The following is a 21,054-nucleotide window of genomic DNA, read 5'->3' as shown; positions in this document are numbered from 1 at the left end:
AGATTTGTGTAATATAATTAATTTTTTAAAAATCTGGTTTTTCCTTACCAGGTAAAAGAATTCTTCAGCTCTTTGAAAGAAAAGGGTTCTCAGCTACGTTGTGTCCAGCAAACAATTGAAACCATTGGGGAAAACATCCGTTGGATGGATAAGAATTTTGAGAAGATCAGAGTGTGGCTACAAAGCGAGAAGCTTGAACTGCTCTAACAGTTTGTTCCTCGCTGGTTCCTGTGATGTGTGATTGCTAAAATGTTGTCAAATGTGATTATTTTCAAATTAGAGATGATTGTTTTGGCTCCATTGAAGATACTGCCTTTTCCTTCCTCATTGGACTATTCCTATGAAAAGACTGGCTACTCAATTGTCCATCGATGGGTTACTGCTGCTGTGTCTTTTATTGATAGGTGTTGCCCTGCAATGTTAACCCAAGGGGTGGGTGGGTTCCCTACTGTGGAGGAGTACCTTATTCCTTGTTTCCTTATACTTAAGCCTTGTGCTTTCCAAAGCCCTGCTCCCCATGTGTGTGTCATCCATAAGCTAGTCACTGTCCCCTAAAGACTTGTGAATAGTGGGGGCTGCTGAACAATGAACGCTTGGATCGGTGACCCAGCCAGTACATTCCACCTTTCCCTTCCCTGCTGCAGGCCCAGAGGCTGACCTCTAGGCCCATGGCCTCAGGCTTGTTGGCTCTCTGACTTTTGGTCAGTCTCCCAGCAGGCAGGTGGGAGCTGGGGTAGGAGAGAGTACAAGGGGGTGTTTTATTACCCTGGTTCCCTGGCTGACCTCCACCCAAACTAGCTCCTGAGAGGTGGCCCTCTTTCCCTCACAGTCCTTTCAACGTCTTCCTTCTTACAGCAGCTTCCTCCTCTCATCCCTCCAGGCCGAGGGAGGGGTGGAGTGAGTGCCTGGCTTTGGACGGGCCCTGGTGGTACCTGTGGGCTCCTTCCATCCTACCCTCATCTTTGTTGAGGAAAAAAAAATTTTTTGGAACCCTCCTCAAATAATCCTGAGTGTGTGGTCTACTTCCTCAGGGACCCTGACTGATAGTGTCCCTCTGAAAAAGCAGAGCGCATTCAGGTCTAGAGGAGAAGGCTTTCTTCTGAAGTTGAACCTGGGAGCTGTTGATCCTTGGGTAGGTGACGCTTCTTCCCCCTGCTTCATAGTCGGCCTAGCTCACGATTCCCCAATAACTTGTCAGTGGCACTTACTGCGACTAAGTCGCGGCAGTCTCCCATAAATTATATACTCTATAACTGAAAATACGATTAGTGTAAGTGTGGACAATGTATTGTCTTTGAAGTCTTTTATGAGTTTTAATATACTGTAAAACTTGAATAGGATATGAAAAATGTCAATGTGTTCTAATACACTGTGGAACAGAGTGACTTCTGGACATAAATGTGTTTACAATTCTATTTTTGTATGTATTGCATGGTCTGATGGTTTGAGAAATCAAAACAAAACCCGAAATTGCTGGTAATTTCCAACCCCAGGTATTAACTTTCTAAAAGACATACAAAGCCAAGATTTTAATGTAAAATATTTTTAATTGTGTTCTGTATTTGGATTGAATGAAACATGGAAATAGTGGTCTTCACTTCTGGTCACCTGTGGAACCTATTTTAATTTGCTTTAGTTGGTGAAGTCCCATTTTCTGAATAGATACAATATTGTTACAACAATGCAAACACCTTTTTTTTTTTTTTTGTACTAAAGATTGTTTTCTTGGCCTCTAAGCAGACATTTGCAATGATTTCCTCCTCATGAGCTAGGTTTCAAGAGGACTCCAATTCTGTAGTGTGGTCTAGTCATTGCCAAGTCTTGAAGACCTTTCTCATTCACAAAAAGGCATATGCAGAGTGCCTTTTACATGCCTTAAAAGCATGCCTTAAATCTTTGGATTTAAAAGTACTTGTATATATGCATGGAAATCAGTAATACTGCAGCAGCTTCCCTGCACACTATCTGTCAATGCCGACAGTTTCACTTAAAAAAAAAAAAAAAAACCCCAACTTAATACTATGTAATTAGAAGAAAGGGAAATACAGTTAAATCCTAGAGGAACAGTGTTTTTTTATGTTCTCGTTATGTTTAGTCACCCTAACACCGGCTTTTATTTCCCAGATTTAGAATAAAAGGATAATGCCTGCATCTCTCATGGGATAGATACACAGCATTTAAAATGGCTGAAGTTTGAAATTCTATAGGTATGTGCATGTTTTTTAAAGAGAAGTTTTAAAGAATTAATTTTATGCCCCATTATAAGCAATTGTCCTTTTTTTTTTTGTCCTCCCCCACCCTTAGACAGTATTGGTGATACTTAGTTTTAGTGAAGTCAGTCCAGTTCTTATAAAAACTTAGAATACCTGCTAGGGAAGGCTGTACTCTCTGAAACAAACTGCAGATCAGTTTGATGACATGGACCTGATTATCTTTTCCTGCATTCAGTACCAAGAAATAAGGATGAAATTAAGTATTTATCAGACTCCCCTCAAGGATATCAGTGCTATGTTCATAAACAATGCATTCCAAAAGATCTGAGAAAGCATTCAAAGTCATAGGATCTCAGAATCTAGTTCTTGAATTGCTGTGGGGGTAAACAGGTTTTTAAATTCCGGATGGCTTTTTTATTTTTCTTTCAAGTCGAAGTTTTTGTATTTGGTAAACCCAACTTCCCTGAAGCCAGACGGGATACAGTGCACGGACTAACAAACAGGGCAATGGCTCTAAGCGAGTGATCGGCTGTTCTGGTTACACGTATCAGAAATGGAAAGCATAGCTTAACACAGTAACCCAAGTGCGTTCAAGACCTGTGCATATTTTAAGGATTAGATTTCACTATTCTTGGAACTTGTTATGTGGTGACACAGAATGCATTCTGCTCTTCTGACTTGATTCAAGTCTCAGTATCTTTTGTGCTGGCTCTAAGGTGCAGAAGTCCTAACCCCTGGCAAAAAAGAGTCCTGGGTGCAGCGTGTCCTGGTCTGTCCAGGCTATCAATTTATTAGCAGCCCAAGAGGAGATAATGTGCCCAATGTACAATATTTTAGGTTTGACTTATAAACATTAACCCAAAGAAATCTCAAGTACAGTTCCAAAGCCCAAGAGGAAATGGATCATGAGAAATGAGGACATTCAACATGTTCAAAGCATTGTTTTCCAAATGCTAACCACAACAAAAGAATTAAGTGCTAACTGAAAATACGAATGAGATTTACAGGCACTGTGTGTAGAATGTGCAAACGTTTGCAAAGGTTTTTTCTTTTTTCATGTGTTGCTTTAAGAAACTATCAAATATATCTCATAGAAATATAAAGTTCCTGTCTCTCCCAACTGAAGGCATTTTTTAAAAATTCAAAGTTTATCAACACTCAGTACAATAACACAGATGAACCACACAAATTCATTTTCTTTCTGGGGAAAGAATAACCAATGTTTAGGATGTCAAGATTCGACAAGTAACACTGTCTAGAAGCCACCCAGAAAAATTTACTGTTGTTCAAAGTCACTCAAAAGTCCTTCAAAAGTCACCATCCACCTGCTGAAGATTTTATAGGCAGTTACCTTGAAAAATACAAAGGAAAAAAAAAAATCCAGTAAACCGTTTGATACATAATTTTCTTGATACAGGCATAGTAAATTTAACATTTAGTAAAAGCACTGACAGCAACAAGGAATTTCCTATAAGTAAACATGAGCATGTTCTTAGAAAATTCTAGAATTTAGAAAATAGAAAACTTGTAATTTGGGTGAAAATCTTTGGAATAGTTCTAATAAGGACACCTCCCCCTTGTTAAAGGAAATAAAAGACCATGGTGACAAAGACTAACCCAATCTAACCTACATTTTAATTTTCTTTAGGCTTTGGTCAGCCAGTGGTCATAAGGTTTGATGACTTAGAATTAAGACCTATTCTCCGATAAGAGGAATTACATAGTAAGAATTATAAGGGCCCTCAACATATATCTCAGAGATTCCCTCATCCAAATGAGTTAGTCAGTCACTATCAAGTACAATTAAACAAAGCACTTGACTTTGACCACTTTTGTTGATTTTACTTTTGCAGCCTTTTCTTTTGCCTTTGTTCCAGAAAACCCTGTAATTTCCACTAGACCATAGGGGTACTTCTGTCCAGCCTACCATGTTGGTCTTTCAGTAACATCAGCATCATGACATTTCTCTGTAAGATGTCACAGGCTATCTGGGCTTTGTCACAGTAACCTGCAGTCATAAGCATTTGGGTGTCAAAGACTTGGCTAGACTTAGGTGGTCATTTTCTTTAGGAGTCTGGCCTGATATTTTAAAGAGCTCTTAATTATAAGATTACTATTTTTAAACATTCCAGTAGCAGATGATTCCATTTATTGCTTTTCAGCAAATTAACCTCGACAGTGCAATGTACATTTCATGCCAATAGTATAAAGAGAGCATAGGTAAGAAGTGGACTGTTTCCCTCGCCTATAACACAGGTCTGTGGAAGGTACAGTAGTCTTCATTCACAACAAACACCCAACTTACCAAATAGTGTGAACTTTAACTTGTATTTTTTCCATCAGCTTTTAGCTTGGAAATTTCCTCTTTTGCCTAAAAGGGAAAGCAGAACCATCACTGATCTCCTTTTTTCCTGGATTAAGTATCAAAAAGCAGATCTATCAGAAGATGCTTAAGAGGAGATGGGCTTTTCAGAATTAAAGGGTCAAAAGATGACAGGTCAGTGGAGGAAAATAAGATGGGCCTAAGGATTTCCTTTTCATTTAGTCCAAACTATGAATTGTTCTCCTTCAAGTTTGTAAACTAAAAATAACCTTAAGTGATTTAAAGTATTTTACTCTAATTTTTTCTTTTTTTTTTTTGAAGGCTAGGGTAATTGAAGAAAAAACACAGGTGTTCTTAGATTCTATTCATTCGTTCTATAGTGATGAATTCACTCTTAGGGGCATTGGTGGGCAGCTAATCCGCTGAGAATATAATCTCTTAGAGATAAATGCATGAGCAACTAATTATCAAATCTGGTTTCCTATATCCTTTATGGGTTTCACTCCTTTTTTGAGGTATAAAATTGACATATAACATTAGTTTCAAGTGCACAATATTCGGTATTTGGTATATATTGCAAAATGATGAACACAGTAAGTCTAGTTAAAATTTTTTCCCCTTGTGATGAGAACATCTAAGATCTCTGTTAGCAACTTTCAAATATGCAAATACAGCATTATGAACTATAGTCACTAGGTTGTACTATTATTTCCCATGACTTTTTTTTTTTTTAAATAACTGGAAGTTTGTATCTTCTGACCTTCACCCTTCTCACCCACCCCACACCCCTCTCTCCTCTGGCAACCACCAGCTGATGAGCTTACTTTTGTTTTTTAGATTCCCCAGGTAAGTGAGATCATGTGGTATTTATCTTTCTCTGAATGACTTACTTCACTTACCATGATGCTCTCAAGGTCCATTCATGTTATCACAAATGGCAAGATTTCCTTCTTTTTTATGGCTGAAGAGTATCCTATTGTATATATACACATCTACTTGATCCATACAGCCATTGATGGACACTTCGATTGTATCCATTTCTAGGCTCTTGTAATTAAGGCTGCCATGAATATAGGGGTGCATATATTTTCCTAAGTTTTCTTTTTCTTAGCATAAATACCCAAAGGAAGAACTGCTGGATCATAGGCTATTTCTATTTGTAATTTTTTGAAAAACCTCTGTCCTGCTTTCCTTAGTGACTGCACCAATTTACATTCCCACCAAGAGTGTGTGAGGTTCCCTTTTCTCCACATCCTCTCCAACACTTACTTCTTTTTGATGATAGGTACTCTAACAGCTGTGAGGTGATACCTCATTGTGGTTTTGATTTGCATTTCCTTGATGATTAATGGTGATGAGCACATATTCATGGGCCTGTGGGCCATCTGTATGTCTTTGGAAAAATATTCTATTTGCCCATTTTTTTTGATCATGTTGCTTGCTTTTTGCTATTGAATTTTTTTTATACATTTTGAATATTAAGCCCTTATCAGATGTAGGATTTGCAAATATTTTTTCCCATTGGGTCTGTCGTTTTTTCATTTTGTTGGTGGTTTTCTTTGCTGTGTAGAAGCTTTTAGTTTGATCTAGTCCCTTTTGTTAATTTTTGCTTTTGTTGACTTTGCTTTTGGTATCAAATCCATGAAATCCCTCCTAAGACTTATGTTAAGGAGCTTACCACCTATGTTTTCTTCTAGAAGTGTTCTGGTTTCAGGTCTTGAATTCAAGTCTTTAATAACATTTTATTTTTATGTATGGTTTAAGATGGGGGTCCAGCTTTCCCAATACTACTGAAAAGACTTTCCCTTTCCCCATTGTATATTCTCGACTCTTTTTGTTGTAAAATGACCATATATGTGTGGCCTTATTTCTGGGCTCTCTACTCTGTTCAGTTGATCTATGTGTGTGTTTTCATGCCAATACCATTACTGTTTTGGTTAACTATAGTTTTGTAGGATAGTTTAAAATTGGGAGTGTGATGCCTCTGGCTTAGTTATTCTCAAGACTGTTTTGGCTATTCAGGGTCTTCTGTAGTTTTATACAAGTTTTAGGATTTTTAAAATATTTGTGAAAAAATGTCATTGCAATATTGATGGGGACTGAACTGAATCTGTATATTGTTTTGGGTAGTATGGACATTTTAACAATATTACATCTTCCAATCCCTTAAGTACAGAATCTTTACATTTAGTTGTGCCTTCTTCAATTTCTTTCATCAATGTCTTCTAGTTCTCAGTGGATAGTTCTTTGAGCTCCCTGGTTAAATTTATTTCTAGGTATTTTATTTTTTGATATAACTAAATGGGAGTTTCCTTAATTTTATTGTTATTAACATATAGAATTGCAACATATTATTGTATATCGATTTTCGTATGCTGCAGCCTTACTAAATTCAACAGTCTGGTGGAATTCTTGGTATCTTTTATATATAATATTCTATCATCTGAAAATAGTGACAGTTTTACTTCTTGCTTTCCAATTTGGATGCCTTTTATTTCTTTTTCTTGCCTAAGTGCTTTGAACAGGACTTTTAATAGAATGTTGAATAAAAGTGGTGAGTGGGCATTTTTGTCTTCCTAATTTTAAAAGAAAGTTTTCAGCTTTTCACCATTAAGTATGATGCTAGCTTTGGGTCTGTCATATATGGCTTTTGTTATGTTAAGGTATGTCTCTATATATACCAACTTAGTTGAGTTATCATAAGTGAAAGTTGAAATTTATCCAATGCTTTTTCTGCTTCTGTTGAAATGAGAGGATTTTTATCCTCCATTTTATTAATGTGGTATATATTACATTGAATGATTCAGGGGTGTTGAACCAGCCTTGCATCCCTGGAATAAATCCCACTTGATAATGATATATGATCCATTTGATAATATTTTGAGGATATTTTTAAAATCTATGTTCATCAGGAATATTGGCTTGTGATTTTATGTCCTGCTGTGCGTTGGTTATCAGAGTAATGCTTGTCCTATAACATCACTTTGGAAGTGTTCTTTCCTTCTCTATTTTTTGGAAGAGTTTGAGAAGGATTGGTATTAATTATTCTTTGAATATTTGGTAGAATTCTCTAGTGAAGCTCTCTTGCCCTGAATGTTTGGGAGGCTTCTGATTACTGCTTTAATCTCCTTAGTCTGAACTGGTCAGTAATTACTATTTCATCCTGATTTCAGTCTCAGTAGGATGTAGGTTTCTCTCTTTTAAACAGTTCATTATGTTGGCATGTAACTGGTCATTATGCAGTCATTGCCATTTTAATTGTTTTTTGGCTGTTTTGTAGATCCTCTTTTCCTTTTCTCTATTCCTTTGTGATTTGATGACTTTCTGTATTAGTAAGCTTATATTCCTATTTTTTGTGCATTTACTATTGATTTTTGCTTTGTAGTTACTATGAAGTTTTTGTATGACAACGTAAAAGTCTACTTACAGTTGATAACAAGTTTGCACTCTAAAGTTGTATATTTTTACTCCTCCCATCCTTTGTTTTTTGACATGCATTTTACATATTTTTATCTTGTGTATCCCTTAGTGGATTATTATAGTCAGTTTTTACTACTTTTGTCTTTTAACCTTCATACTGGCTTTGTACATGATTGATTTACACCTTCACATTATTCTAAATTTTACTGTATATTTACCTTTGCAGTGAGATTTGTTCTTCCATAAGTTTTCCTGATACTAATGAGCACCCTTTATTTTCAGCTTCAAGAAGTCCCTTTAACATGGCTTGTAAGGCTAGCTTAGTGCTGATGAACTCTTTTGGCTTTTCCTTATCCGGAAAACTTTTGCTCTCTATTCTGAATGACAACTTTGCTAGGTAGAAGATTCTTAGTTGAAAGTTTGTTGTTGTTGTTGTTTTTGTTTTTTTAATTTCAGCACTTCGTGAATAGATCCTGCCACTAGCTCTGGCCTGCAAAGTTTCTGCCAACAGTCTGCTGATAGAGACCGTTGATTTTCTTTTGCTGTGTTGAAGATTCTCTTGATTTTAACTTGTGATTTTTCAGTTATAATGTTACTTGGTGTGGGTGTCTTTAAATTCATCTTCTTGGGGGATCCTATGGTCATCCTGGATCTGGATGTCTGTTTCCTTCTGCAGGTTAGGGAAGGGCTCGGCCATTATCTCTTCTCCTTTATCTCTTCTCCTTCTGGGACCCCGATAATGTTCATCTACTTGATGTTGTCCTGTAAGTCCCTTAACCTATCTTTACTTTTTCTCCCCCCATTCTTTTTTCTTTTTATTGCTCTGAGTGGGTGAGTTCTGCTATGTCTTTATGTTCACTAATCCTTTCTTATGCTTCATAGACTGTTCAATTTTTCAGTTCAGTTACTGTATTCTTCAGCACTGTGACTTCTGTTTGGTACTGTGTTCATTCATTCCTCTCCCAAATTGGGTGAGAAGCTTTTTTTTTTTTTTTAAATATTTGTTTATTTGAGAGTGTGTGTGTGTGGCAGGGAGGAGGCAAAGGGAGAATCCCAAGCAGACTCCCTACTGAGCACGGAGCCCAATATGGAGCTTGATCTCATGACCTGAGCTGAAATCAAGAATTGGACGCTTAACTGACTGAGCCACCCAGATGCCCCTGGTGAGCATCTTTTTAACTATTATGTTGACCTCTTCATCAGGTAAATAGCTTAGGTCCATTCTATTTTGTTTTTTGTTTGAGTTCCCCCTGAGATTTGATCTTGTTCTTTGATTTGGAGCCTATTCATCCACTGCTTTATGTTCCTTGACTCTGTGTTGGTTTCTATACCTTAAATCAAACAGACACTCTGGTAGTCCTGAAGGAGTGTCCTGATGCAGGAGATGAAACTTATTGTTCAACCCTGCCCGAGCTCTTGGTTGGCTCTCAAACCCTTGTGATAGGCTGCTTAGACAATTTTATTTTTAGTGGGTCTTAGTGTTTGAGAGGGTGCCATGTTCTGTCAGGGTCCCAAAGGGGAGGATCTCTTGTCAGCATCCAGATTGAAGCTGACTGGAAGCCAATGCCTTACATGGCATCAGTTAAAGAATGCATATATATATACAGTCCAGTGAGACCACAATCTAAAAGTCCTGCTGGCTAGCCAGAGCCCAGTGATCTGGGGGGTCCCTTAGATGGCAGTCACAAAAACTAGATTTCCAGATGATACATTAACTGCCTTCCAGGAGATACTGATGACTGAAGTGAGGCAGGGGGAGATAGAAAGATGGTGTCCACCAGCCTCTGTCTTGCAAAGTATTTAAACAGGCCCCTAGACAAGTGTTACATAAGATGCCTGACCCTGAGGCCAATGTGTAAGATGAGCCATTACACTTTCACAGAAAGTCTGGGTGCTTTTCAATTGGCTGCCTCCATGCTGGACTCTGGAGCAGGTGAGTCTGTGCTCTCAAGCCCTTTAAGAAAATTTCGCAGGTCACTAAAGCCTTGTGGGGCTTGTGGATACAAGCCCCACTGGATTTCAGAGCTATATATTTGTGGGCTTCTCTCTCAAATGCAGGTCTTAAAAGCTGGGGTGTCTAATGAGAGGTTCAAATGCTTTGCTCCTCAGGAAGAAGCTGTGGGTTTTGAGTTCCCTTTTGATTATGGGTCATGTGACTAGGGTTGGGTTTCTGGTAAGATTGTGTTCCTGTCTCCTATCTGCTTCCATTTGGGATGCTCTCATTTTCTAGATAAGTAGGAGTCACTCAGCTAGTTTTGGGCTTTTTTTCACAGGACATTGTTGGATATGCACCTGTAGGTTCAGTGTGTCCATGGGAGAAGGTAGGTCACCATTTTGCTTCCTAGAGTTTTGATGCAGCTGGCATATAAAGCTATACCTTCAGTTTCTCATTGTAGTCAGGGGATCATAGTAATAACCCTTTAAATTCTATGTTCTTGGAATAGGAAAGGATCTAGAAGTTGTCTCATCTAATTTGCATTCCTGCCCTGAGCACACTTTGAGTAATTTTAATAGGCATCTCCCAACAGTTTCACTTCATTAATGCCCAGCTCTAAGAAATCAGACCCTGTAACTTTTTTTTTTTTTTTTTTTAAGTAATCTCTACACCCAGCATGGGGCTTGAGCTCACAACCCGGAGATCGAGTTACAGCTCTACTGACTGAGGCAGCCAGGTGCCCTTGGACCCTGTAACTTCTACTCATGGGTCTTAGTACATCATTTTTCACGGTGCTCTAGAAAGTAGAACTAATAGTCTTCCCTTCCAGGTGGCATCTAATGAATATTCTGGATCATAGAAACCCTAGATCTTAATTCTGTATACTACTTCCATGTCCTAAAATTTATACCAACCACATTTCTTGGCATTATCCCCCCTACTGCCGCCACCACCATTTAAATGTCTGAATTTGCTACGGTTTTTACAGTGCATAATATCTCATAATCAAATTGCTGACTTTTTTCCTTAATGGTATATAATGGTTTTTTTTTTTTATAACTAGTGGTTTACATTTAATGAAACACAGTATATGAATCTGATTTGTCAATGTGTTATACACAAATGGGAATGTGCAGTAGGCAATTTCAAGTAGTGCTGTGGGTCTTTGGAGGGTGGGGAGGGATAAAAAATTCACCCTGCTAAGTATTTGCCAAAGGCTCAATCTACCACAGTATCGACTCTTAATGCCCCAAAGCCTACTACTGAGAGATCAAGTAAACTAAGGATTGATAAGGACCAATGAACTAGCAACCAGTAAGTCATCACTGGTCATGGGCAGGGCTCAAGCAGAGGAAGCAGGAGTCCTAGATGTCTGAGGGAGGTCAAAGTATGGAAGGAATTGGGCTGTAGGCTTATACCTGGAGAATTGCTTTTATTTTTTTTTTTTAAATTTTATTTATTTATTTGACAGAGAGAGACACAGTGAGAGAGGGAACACAAGCAGGGGAAGTGAGAGAGGGAGAAGCAGGCTTCCCGCGGAGCAGAGAGCCCGATGCGGGGCTCGATCCCAGGACCCCGGGATCATGACCTGAGCCGAAGGCAGATGCTTAACGACTGAGCCACCCAGGCGCCCCAGGAGAATTGCTTTTAAAGTGGTGAAAGAACTGGAATTGTTTCTAATGCAAGGACAAAGAATCAAGATGAACAGATTGGAGAGAGTGGATTATTGACCCCTCAGAGAGAAGGGCCACATCAGGGCAAGCAAGGGAGAGGGTTGTCAGTGGGGAGGGGACCTTTGGGATTTTGTGCAGGGTGGCCTCAACTTTCTCTTTGAAGTTGAAGGCAAAGCTAGCTGCACACAGTGGGGGATATAGCTGGAAGAGAGTCTGAAGAAAGTGGGATTGGGAGAGGGCCTACATTGATTATGGGCTAGCACAGACAGCTCGGTGGGCATTGCAAACCATAAAATTAGAATGGGCTCATCCATAGTTTGTGAGACAGAGGGGGGAAGTGCAAGAAATCTGAATTGTGTTAAGAATGATCATTTAGATTTCTAAAGTCCCACATACTTTTCTAAGTCTCTAAAACTTCAATTTCTTAAGCAAGATGCGCTCTAGGATATTCTGAATAGATTCCAGTTAGAAACTTAATGGTTAAAAGGATAAATGCTACTCCATGTAATTGCTACTTTGTAGTAATATTTAGGGCTGTTTACCTTGGCGGACACCTTTGCTTTACCTCCATTCTTGGCTGCTTTGGTGCTGGGAGCAGTTCTCTTGACTTTGTCCTAAAGCAAAGGAAACATAATGAGGCTACTGTTATCATCAGCCCATCGAGTATACTCATATAATGGAAAACTCAGAAGTGGTTAAGGTAGAAAGTAAAAAGGATTAAAAATACAGAGGAAAATGTGGGTCACCTGATGTTCTGCCAATTTCCATGAGGAATTTTGCTCATCAAAACTGTTTTTATCGATACCAGTTTTTATGTGCCAACAAAGCAAGAATGGGATACTCATTTTCAGTGTTATGGAAAACAAATTTAACAATAGAAATCATCACAGAGAGCTGGAGGCAAGTCTCATACAAAGTCCTATTCACCGAAAAGGCATTATGCATCCAGGAGCGAGAAAAAGGATGCTGAGGTAGTCTAGAAATTAAATCACCCAACAAGGGGAGGACTGACAATTCAGTGATTGGGAGAGGTGTTTAATAAGAGCAAAACAATAGCAAACAGATCTGCAGTATTATTCTGAAAATGACAGTCAAGGTCACTCAATTCACTTTTCTATATGATTTATATAAGGGTATGGCTATAGGTTAAAGGCCACATACTTGTTGTACCACCTATTTTTTTCATTCACCTTTAATCACATGTTTTGAGCACCTGCTATGTCCCAGGAATTCTGCTAATGCTGAGCACAGCTGAAGCATAAAGTGCACAGCTCACTGGCATAATACACAGGCCGAGCGTAGCCCAGAGTTCGGGCCTGGGCCTCGGGCGGGAATCAGCCAGCTGGGCACTGGCAGAAAGGAGAGGAAACCCCAGGGGGCAACAGCCATGAGAAGGCACCGTGCAGGTGGGGACTGCTCTCATTTTAAATGAGCAGAGACAAAGCATTAGTGTCCAATGCCAAGAGTGTGGCCATCAAACATTATGGCTTTGGGAGGTTATACAGCGACATGAAAAACACTTATGAAATAGTATTAAGTAATGTATTAGATATGGACTTAAACTTATGCATATTACCTGAAGTAATGGATCATATATATGTATCCTATATATATATTTAACATTCAAGTATATATAAATTATATATAATATGTAATATATAAATTATATTACATATAATGTATTGAATATATATATATACACACACAACTATGTAAAACATATACTTATGGAAAAAGATAAATATGGCCAATAATGTTGGGTAATATAATTATGGATTTTTTCAAGTTCTCTATGGCATCATTGAATTCATTCTGCAGCCTACAGCTCTATGTAGACACACAAAGTCCATATGAAGAAGTATAGCACCTCTGCTGTGTTCTCTGAGGATCCTGTGGGTGCAGGACAGCTGTCAAAATCGCCTGACAGGGCATCGATGGGGTCTTTGTCATCTTCAGGTTTCTGAGATATTAACAGAAATAACCATCAGTGAAGGAGCACGAGGCAAAAATACCGTAAGGGACATTTTTCCACATCACTGAAAATACGGTCTTAAAAGAAAGAGGAAACCTTGCTGACATTCTTTTCCTAAATTAAAACATGAAAATCCTTACAGCTTTACTTTCTTCCCTTTTACACAAGTTTGCTTAGTATTCTGAGCCTCAATTGTTCAATCTGAAAAGCGGGTCTGTCTACATGTGCTCTTGTGAGGGCTAAAAGAGAGAAATCACACACAGCCACTCATCTTCACATTGTACCAAGCACAGGGCAGCCATTTGATAAATTTCAGATTTCTAAAAAGCAAAATAAAGTTCAGCTAGAATGAAAAAAAAACTTTGTTTATGGCAACATGCTGCTATGGTATTTACCTTTGAGTCCTTGGGTTTCTTTGCAGGTGGCTTTGCTGGTTTGCCCTTAAAAACAAGGCAGGTTATTGGTTAAACATAGATCTTTGTAAAGGTTTCCCTCGGTGTAGTCGGTAATTGTAGACTCTATGGTTTAATGCCTTGCCTGAGATGCAATGGAGCAGAGATGTACAGGAAGTGATAAACCTCAAGAGTCTGGTTGTGGAAGTGAAGGAAACAATTATTTAGGAACTTCCTGCCATCATGTGTTAAAATTCGACTTAGAATATTACAAAAAGTAACTTGTGTTTTTCTGTCTTATTTATAAGAGCTTATTATATGTTGGAAGGCTTTGAGGGGTTGGAATGGCATATGTTTTTCTTTTTTTCAGGATTACAAGTATAACTCAGCAGGGACTTTACCCATCTACACAGGCAAGGACATTAAATAATACCTTTCCCATGGAATAGAAGCAGGGTCAAACAGCACTATCCAAGCAGGGAGGCTTCTAGCAGGATGTAGAAATGCTATCTTCAGGAATACAGAATGCAAGCAAGGAGAATTGATTTCTCTAAGAGACACTGAAGAAAACACTTCCAATCAGGGAGTCCTCAACCCCACCCAATCAATCAGTAGAGAATGGGAAGGCTCTAATTTAGGCTTCCTTGTTTCTCGCTCAACAGGCCCGAAAAGGGTTCTTTCTCAGCTCACTGACTTGCAACGAGAAGCTGAAAGGAAAGGTTACAGGCCCGGCTGACCTAAGGAAAACTGGTTTCCTTTAGAGACAAACAGCCGAAGACCTGACAGAGTATATTTAGATCTAGCAAGAGGACTTGGGACGGGGAATATGGTTTTGCCTGTCTTTACTCGGAATAGTGCTGCAGGTGGTACAGAGGAATAAAGGAAGAGCCCAAGTTGCAGAGGGGCCTTATTTATTTATTTAGAATTAGTCCAGTACCAGCTCCTTTGTCTGCTTTAGGCAGGAGTACAACTACCATTATTTTTTATAGCCTTTTCTTGCAAAGAGAATGCATCTGTGCACATGCCCTGGAATCTTAAGCACCAGTGACTGACTGAACACTATTCAACTCGGTGTATACCACAGCGCCCAGGGTAGTGAACATCAAACGATACTGGCTTGAATAAGTATTCATCAGAATCCTAGACAAGCTGCTCAGGAGAGACATTAAAAGGACTCCTTTATGTGACATTTTTATGCTACTGTGAAAAGTGCACCTCCTATTCCTTGCAAAGGAGATTCAAATTACAGCTTTGTGCTATATATCCAACCTAGACATCTGCCTTCACTTACCTCCTCATCATTATCCAAGAGGTGTCTATATTCAGGGGGGATGGTGTCATCTCTTTCTCCCAGCTTGTCTCTGTGTTCGGCTTTAGCTCTTTCCTGTAAACATGGAACAGACAGAATATCTGCTCCTTCACTTAGTACTTTCTAAAACGCAGCAGTCAGCATTTATTCTACTCCCCCGAGATAAACAGTCTCTTTATTTTCTAAGTAACAACAAAACGGGTAACTTCAACAGACGATGACTCGATGAAGAAAAGTGAATCTAGGTGCTTCTACACATCAATCCACACGTGTGGATTTCTACCTGTATTTTAAGATAAATGATGAAATATTTATCCTTAGAAATCATGGAAAGAGAAAAACCAAGTGTATAAACTATCTTTTGTCTTTATGTGAGTGTCACTTTTTAAATAAGGTAAGTCACTGTACTTTGATTTTGAGAGAGGAACTATTTACAACCTTGATGTTTCAGAGCAACGCTGAAGGACCAGCCCGCACAGCCAATCTGAATGAGTGTGCTGACTGCTTCAGTTGTGGGGGAGGAAGCACCTGCTGCTGGGGAAGCGGCGGCTTCACCTCCCTGCATCCTCACCTCATGGGGGCACGTCTGTCACAGACATTCACTCCCCACCCCATCCCCCTGGGGGGGGATTAAGGGGGAACAGGCTTCATTTTTCTTCATCATTATTTCATTTTTCAAATACAGGTCAAGTTCACATCAGTGGTCCTATAACAGTGGGAGAGTGAAGACCTAAGGATCCTTTGAAATGCCCTGGGACATGGATCTGGCTGGTCACTTCCAAGCTAAACGGATCATGTAGCATGAATAAGCACTTACTGATGTTCTAGAAGGTGTGTAGAGCTAACAGTGTTTGCCTTACAGACACGCTTCTGCTCAGTGCTGACTCCTGGCCCAATGCTGCATTTAGGGGTTTGCATGCAGAGTTATGACGGCTTAGGAGTCTCCTAGGGAAATCTGACAAATAGGGGACCTCTGCCCCTACATGCACAGAATATGTCACCCTAAAAAATGCACATATCTGTGGGTCATATATATGAGAGATGCTTATTGCCAGATAAAACCAAGAAAAGTTAATGTGGGAAAAGAATGAAAGTAAAGCAGAGCTGTACTTTTCCATCATAACTAAGTCTGGTCTCACAAACAGGACATCCGCCTGAGCGTGTGCCCTAGCATAGTCCTTACTGAGGCAAAAAATTCAACAGACTATAGAGAAGGAAAAAATGAGACTTAAGTTACCCAACTGTTCACTAAAACTCCAAAGTCAGAAGTGGATTTTTTTTCCTTTTATGTGCATGGTAGGATACTCTACGCTATGAAAACCTTAGATTTAACTTATGTATTTTTTTACCTTGACCTTATCCTCTATTGGTTTGTTGTCATCTGGATCAGGCTGCCTTTGTCCTAGACTGTCAGAAAGTTGATCCAACGCATCGTCCAGTTCTTTGTTGTCACTCTGCTAAAAAGTCAATCTGAATTAGTCACTGGTTAGCCAAATCAGGTCCTCTTGGAATGTGGCCCTGACACGGCCACTAAGACTTCCATAAACTCATGAGATTTTCACCTGGGAAGTGGGCAGGCCCTTGGGTGGCGCTCCTTCCCCTAATCTTTCGTGGTCCACACTTCCGTTGGCCTGTCTACCCCACCCTACCCCCTGATGCCTCTCTCTCCTAAAAAAGAAAACAAGAGGCTCCAAAAATAAGGGGGTTCCTGGCCTGCTTTGTTGGAAAATGCGTCTTCCTAGGCATTCAGTGCATGCAACACTCCTGGTGACAGTCTGAGGGCTCAGGAAAGAAAACACATGAATTATGGTAGCTTATTTTCTGATTCCCACATTTACTCATTTAAGTAAAGATTTACAAGGAGTCTGAGTGATGGCTTCATACAAAATATTAACTGAAACTAGACTTTATGATGGGAAATGGGATGGGAAAGGTGTCATCCTAAAACATACCTGTGAAAGGCATACAGGCTTTGGATTGCAGATGTTCACCACCCCCCTCAGCCAGGGCAGAGCCCTCACTTGAGTCATAAGGACTGAAGGGTAAACAGCAGCCTGGCTCATTAATGATTCTTCCTTTCTGTGCACGGGCACTTTCGTCATTGTGGGGACACACACACACCCCCCCCACACACACACACCCACACCCACCCATTTTACTGGTTATAAGAGCTTCATTGGAGCCCAGGATTAGAGCTGTTAATGGTGGAGCTACCCACGGCCTCTGGATATTTTCAGATAATCCTGAGGCTGACCGAACAGGATGAAAATTCATTCAGAATCTCAGACTACAGCACTAAGCAGCAAGCTTTGATGCTACATCAAAAGGAAAGGAAGCATAGCTGACTTCACTAAAGCTTCTTCTTCTTCATCTAGCAAACGAGGTACTAGTTCTCACCCAAAGGAGATGGGGATCTGGTTTAGGGCAATCTCTTTGAGGTGGTGTGGTCTCCTCGCCTCGATAATGTATAATTTGGTACTGCACAGAAAATTAATCAAGGAAGTCTGGAAAAGCTTTGGTCCCACAGAACTGCCTCAGAACATGTAAATAATTAAAAGAGTATTGATGCTGAGGTTTTTGTATTGCTACCATGAAAATGACAAAGTTTTCCTGGTATGAATGGGAGGAAAACTGCTCTAACATGACATATTTGAGTTTTTGGGAGAAGGAGCTCAAACACTGAGCAATTCCATAAAATAAACGAGGTTCAATAATGCAGAGTATTTATAGCATGTGTCAGGAAAAATATAAAGGAGGAGAAAATAATCAGGAAAGCTAAAGAATTCGTCAAATCTAATAATTCGAATATATACACGATGCACACTCCTGCTCTTTCAATTCTAATAAAGCAACAGTAATATTAAGCTCCTGGACTATGTGTAAAATACTTCATAAACATTGTTTCATTTAATTAATTCAGATATTCTGCCACCTCCCAAAATCGCCAGTCTTCTCTCTTCTAAAACAGAAGGGGCTTTATCTTCCTAACGATTTTATGTATTTTCATTTACTCTAAGGCAAGGGGCCTATTTTCTTTCTTCTTGTTGTTACTGTAAAAACCTATTTCTAAGATGCTGCTTACCACAGTGTCAGGGGGTGGGCCGGCGGCGTGCGTGGTGGGAGCTGGGGTTTGGGAGACCACTTCAGAGATGACAGCAGGAAGGTTAGCGTCTTCAAATTTCTTTTGTAAAAAAAAAATATATATATATATATATACACACACACACACAAATATATACACATTACACTTCATATACATGTCAGTAATATATACAAAACTATGCCTGCAATGCCATCACATAAATACATCTTTTTAAAGATTTTATTTATCAGAGGAGAGAGAGAGCACAAGCAGGGGGAATGGGAGAGGGAGAAGCAGGCCTCCCTCAGAGCAGGGAGCCCGATGCGGGGCTCGATCCCAGGACCCTGGGATCATGACCTGAGCCAAAGGCAGATGCTTAACGACTCAGCCACCCAGGCATCCCTAAATACATTTTTTTTTTTAAAGATTTTAAGGAATCTTTACACCCAACATGGGGCCTGAACTCACAAACCAAGATCACGAGTCACAGGCTCCACCAACTGAGCCAGCCCAAAGCCCCTTAAATAAAATTTTTAATACAGCTTTATTACTATTTATTCTCTTCATCCAAATGGATGCAAAATAACACAAATTTTAAAGGCAATTTTGATTCTTCCTCCTCCATAGTTGCAGGTTACACCATCTATTAATTCCTATTGATATTTATTATTCCAAATGTTCAACAATCTAATGAGAGTTGCAGGGTCTGTTTACACATTTTTTGGTGTACATTTAGGTTGTTTGCAGTTTTTCAGCTTTCTTCTTTATAATTAGTTGCTCTGTGTGAGTTCTAAGAGTGGTTCTTTTTATGGCGCTGGCTCGATCCTGACAAACTGCCCTGCCTCTCCAGAGCTGCTAGACATTTGTACTGTGGAGGGCAATGAATCAGCATGCTTGCTTTCTGTGGCCTCCCCTGCCTCAGTTAGAAATCTGTTACATATTTTTAATTCTGATACAAGGTGTATAATGATGTCCCAGTGTTGCTTTATACCTGGTATATGTTGTGTGGCTTCAGTGTTATTTTTCTTAATGTTAAATAGTATATTATTCCAGAATCTTTCTGAAATAATGATTTATTCTCCTTTAAAAAATATACTAAATCTTTTATGTTCATTTCTCAGTTTTTTTCCCATTGATCTATAGCTTTGCATTCTGAATCAGAATTGAATTTATCATTATCATATAAATCAATTCCTATATTTGAAGTCATCTTTCCTAAAAATACTGCAAAATGCTTTTGAAAAATGCTTTTCAGTATTTTTTCATGTTTTTATATATTTGCTTTAGCTTTTCAAACATATTTTAGAACAATTTTATTGAGTTATATGAAGTGCTATTTTAAGTTAAAAAACTGACTTATAAAATGGCTGTAGAGATTTGTCGTGATTCTTTTAAGACACGGAGTCAAACTATCTTAGATGTTTTAATTCATGTTCTCATTTTTCTGTTCATCTACTGCTCTTTTCTTTAATGTCTGACGTCTCGTACTAACTATATTTTCCAATCTGTTACTGATGTACACAGCATGCACAATGGTATCTACAAATGTGGTATCTACAACTACGGATATCTACAAATGCACAAATGTTCCTTTTTCATACTTGTCATTTCTTTTTCATGTGTTGTTATTGATTCTTCATACACCACTAAGCAGAAATGACAATAAAATCAACTTCTTACACTTTTTTTCTAAAGGAAATGCCTCTAGCTTAATTCTGAATATTTGATTCTTGAAGTTAAATATACTCTTTAATACATTAAGGGATTACCTACTTTTTAAAGGTTTTTATTTAAAATATGAAGGCATATGAAATTTGAAATACATCTTTTATATGGACATAACTGATTGTTCCTCTCTGATACACTACTATGCTATATGGATTTCCCTAATATTAAATAAATCTTGAATTTCTGACAGTGGTAAATAATTACTTTAATAATTCTATATTCTGTTTGTTAAAAATTATACATCTACAGATTTGAGTGACTTTAGTCAAAGCTTTATAATAGCTTAAGTTTGAAATTCAAAATTCAATAAACATTTGGTTAATCAGATTTCGCTTTTCCTTCATTGTTGATGAAGGAAGGTATTTATGATATTGTATCTCATGAATACTTATTTGGCTATTTATCAAAGATTTTGATTTGCAAATGTCTTATACTTGATTTTTTAAAATAGTCTCTTCAGAATTTACTTCTTGATTTCAGTGGTAGTGGAATGTTTTTAACTTTCTCTTTTTATTTTTATTGTTTTCAAGCAGGGGAGCAGCAAAGGGAGAGGGAGAAGCAGGCTCCCAGCTGAGAGGGGAGCCCAACACGGGTCTGGATCCCAGGACCCTGAGATCAGAACCTGAGCAGAAGGCAGACGCTTATCTGGCTGAGCCACTCAGGCACCCCTAAATTTCTCTTTTTAAATAGAATTTCTATTTTATTGTGATCAAAGAACATGGAATGCACAGCAGGCACTCCTTTATATTTGAACATTAATTATGAGTCAGAATATGATACTTTTCCTCCAAAGTTCTTGGGACTTTCCCCCAAATAATTTTCTACTTTGAACTCTTACTGTAATTGGTTATTTCTACTTTGTTCATGATAGACACTAATAAATTTTTCCCTTTGCTAGACTAATTTTCCAAGATTATAATTTTTTTTAAAAAATGGTTGGTTATTTTATCTCTAGTCATTTCACTGCTATACATTTCTTGGGTGGGTATAAATTCAGTTACATTTT

General features: G+C 38.6%; 2 protein-coding genes across 6 annotated transcripts in view; one reads left to right on the top strand and one right to left on the bottom strand.

The window, feature by feature from the left end:
- The window catches only part of ERAP1 (endoplasmic reticulum aminopeptidase 1), a 36,779-nt gene extending 35,754 nt beyond the window's left edge, over positions 1-1,025 (top strand). The window contains exon 19 of the mRNA XM_021701690.1: positions 52-1,025. Within this exon, the coding sequence (XP_021557365.1) occupies positions 52-207 (156 nt within the window). The 3' untranslated portion in view covers positions 208-1,025. The remainder of the gene's footprint in view (positions 1-51) is intronic.
- Positions 1,026-1,209: 184 nt separating this feature from the next.
- CAST (calpastatin) overlaps positions 1,210-21,054 on the bottom strand; it is a 111,812-nt gene continuing 91,967 nt past the window's right edge. For 4 of the 5 annotated variants that reach the window (XM_044917027.1, XM_021701655.2, XM_021701668.2 and 1 more), the window contains 8 exons: positions 18,321-18,419; positions 16,588-16,695; positions 15,221-15,313; positions 13,933-13,977; positions 13,433-13,525; positions 12,108-12,179; positions 4,519-4,584; positions 1,210-3,564 (listed from right to left, as the gene is read on the bottom strand). In XM_044917027.1, coding sequence (XP_044772962.1) covers positions 4,534-4,584; positions 12,108-12,179; positions 13,433-13,525; positions 13,933-13,977; positions 15,221-15,313; positions 16,588-16,695; positions 18,321-18,419 — 561 coding nt within the window. In that variant the 3' untranslated portion in view covers positions 1,210-3,564; positions 4,519-4,533. The remainder of the gene's footprint in view (positions 3,565-4,518; positions 4,585-12,107; positions 12,180-13,432; positions 13,526-13,932; positions 13,978-15,220; positions 15,314-16,587; positions 16,696-18,320; positions 18,420-21,054) is intronic. The other variant, XM_044917029.1, reaches the window with a different exon arrangement.

This window comes from Neomonachus schauinslandi, chromosome 7 (genome assembly GCF_002201575.2).
Source record: "Neomonachus schauinslandi chromosome 7, ASM220157v2, whole genome shotgun sequence".
NCBI classification, from domain to species: domain Eukaryota; kingdom Metazoa; phylum Chordata; class Mammalia; order Carnivora; family Phocidae; genus Neomonachus; species Neomonachus schauinslandi.
Note: the sequence above shows the minus strand (reverse complement) of the source record. Positions and strands in the feature narration are given on the sequence as shown.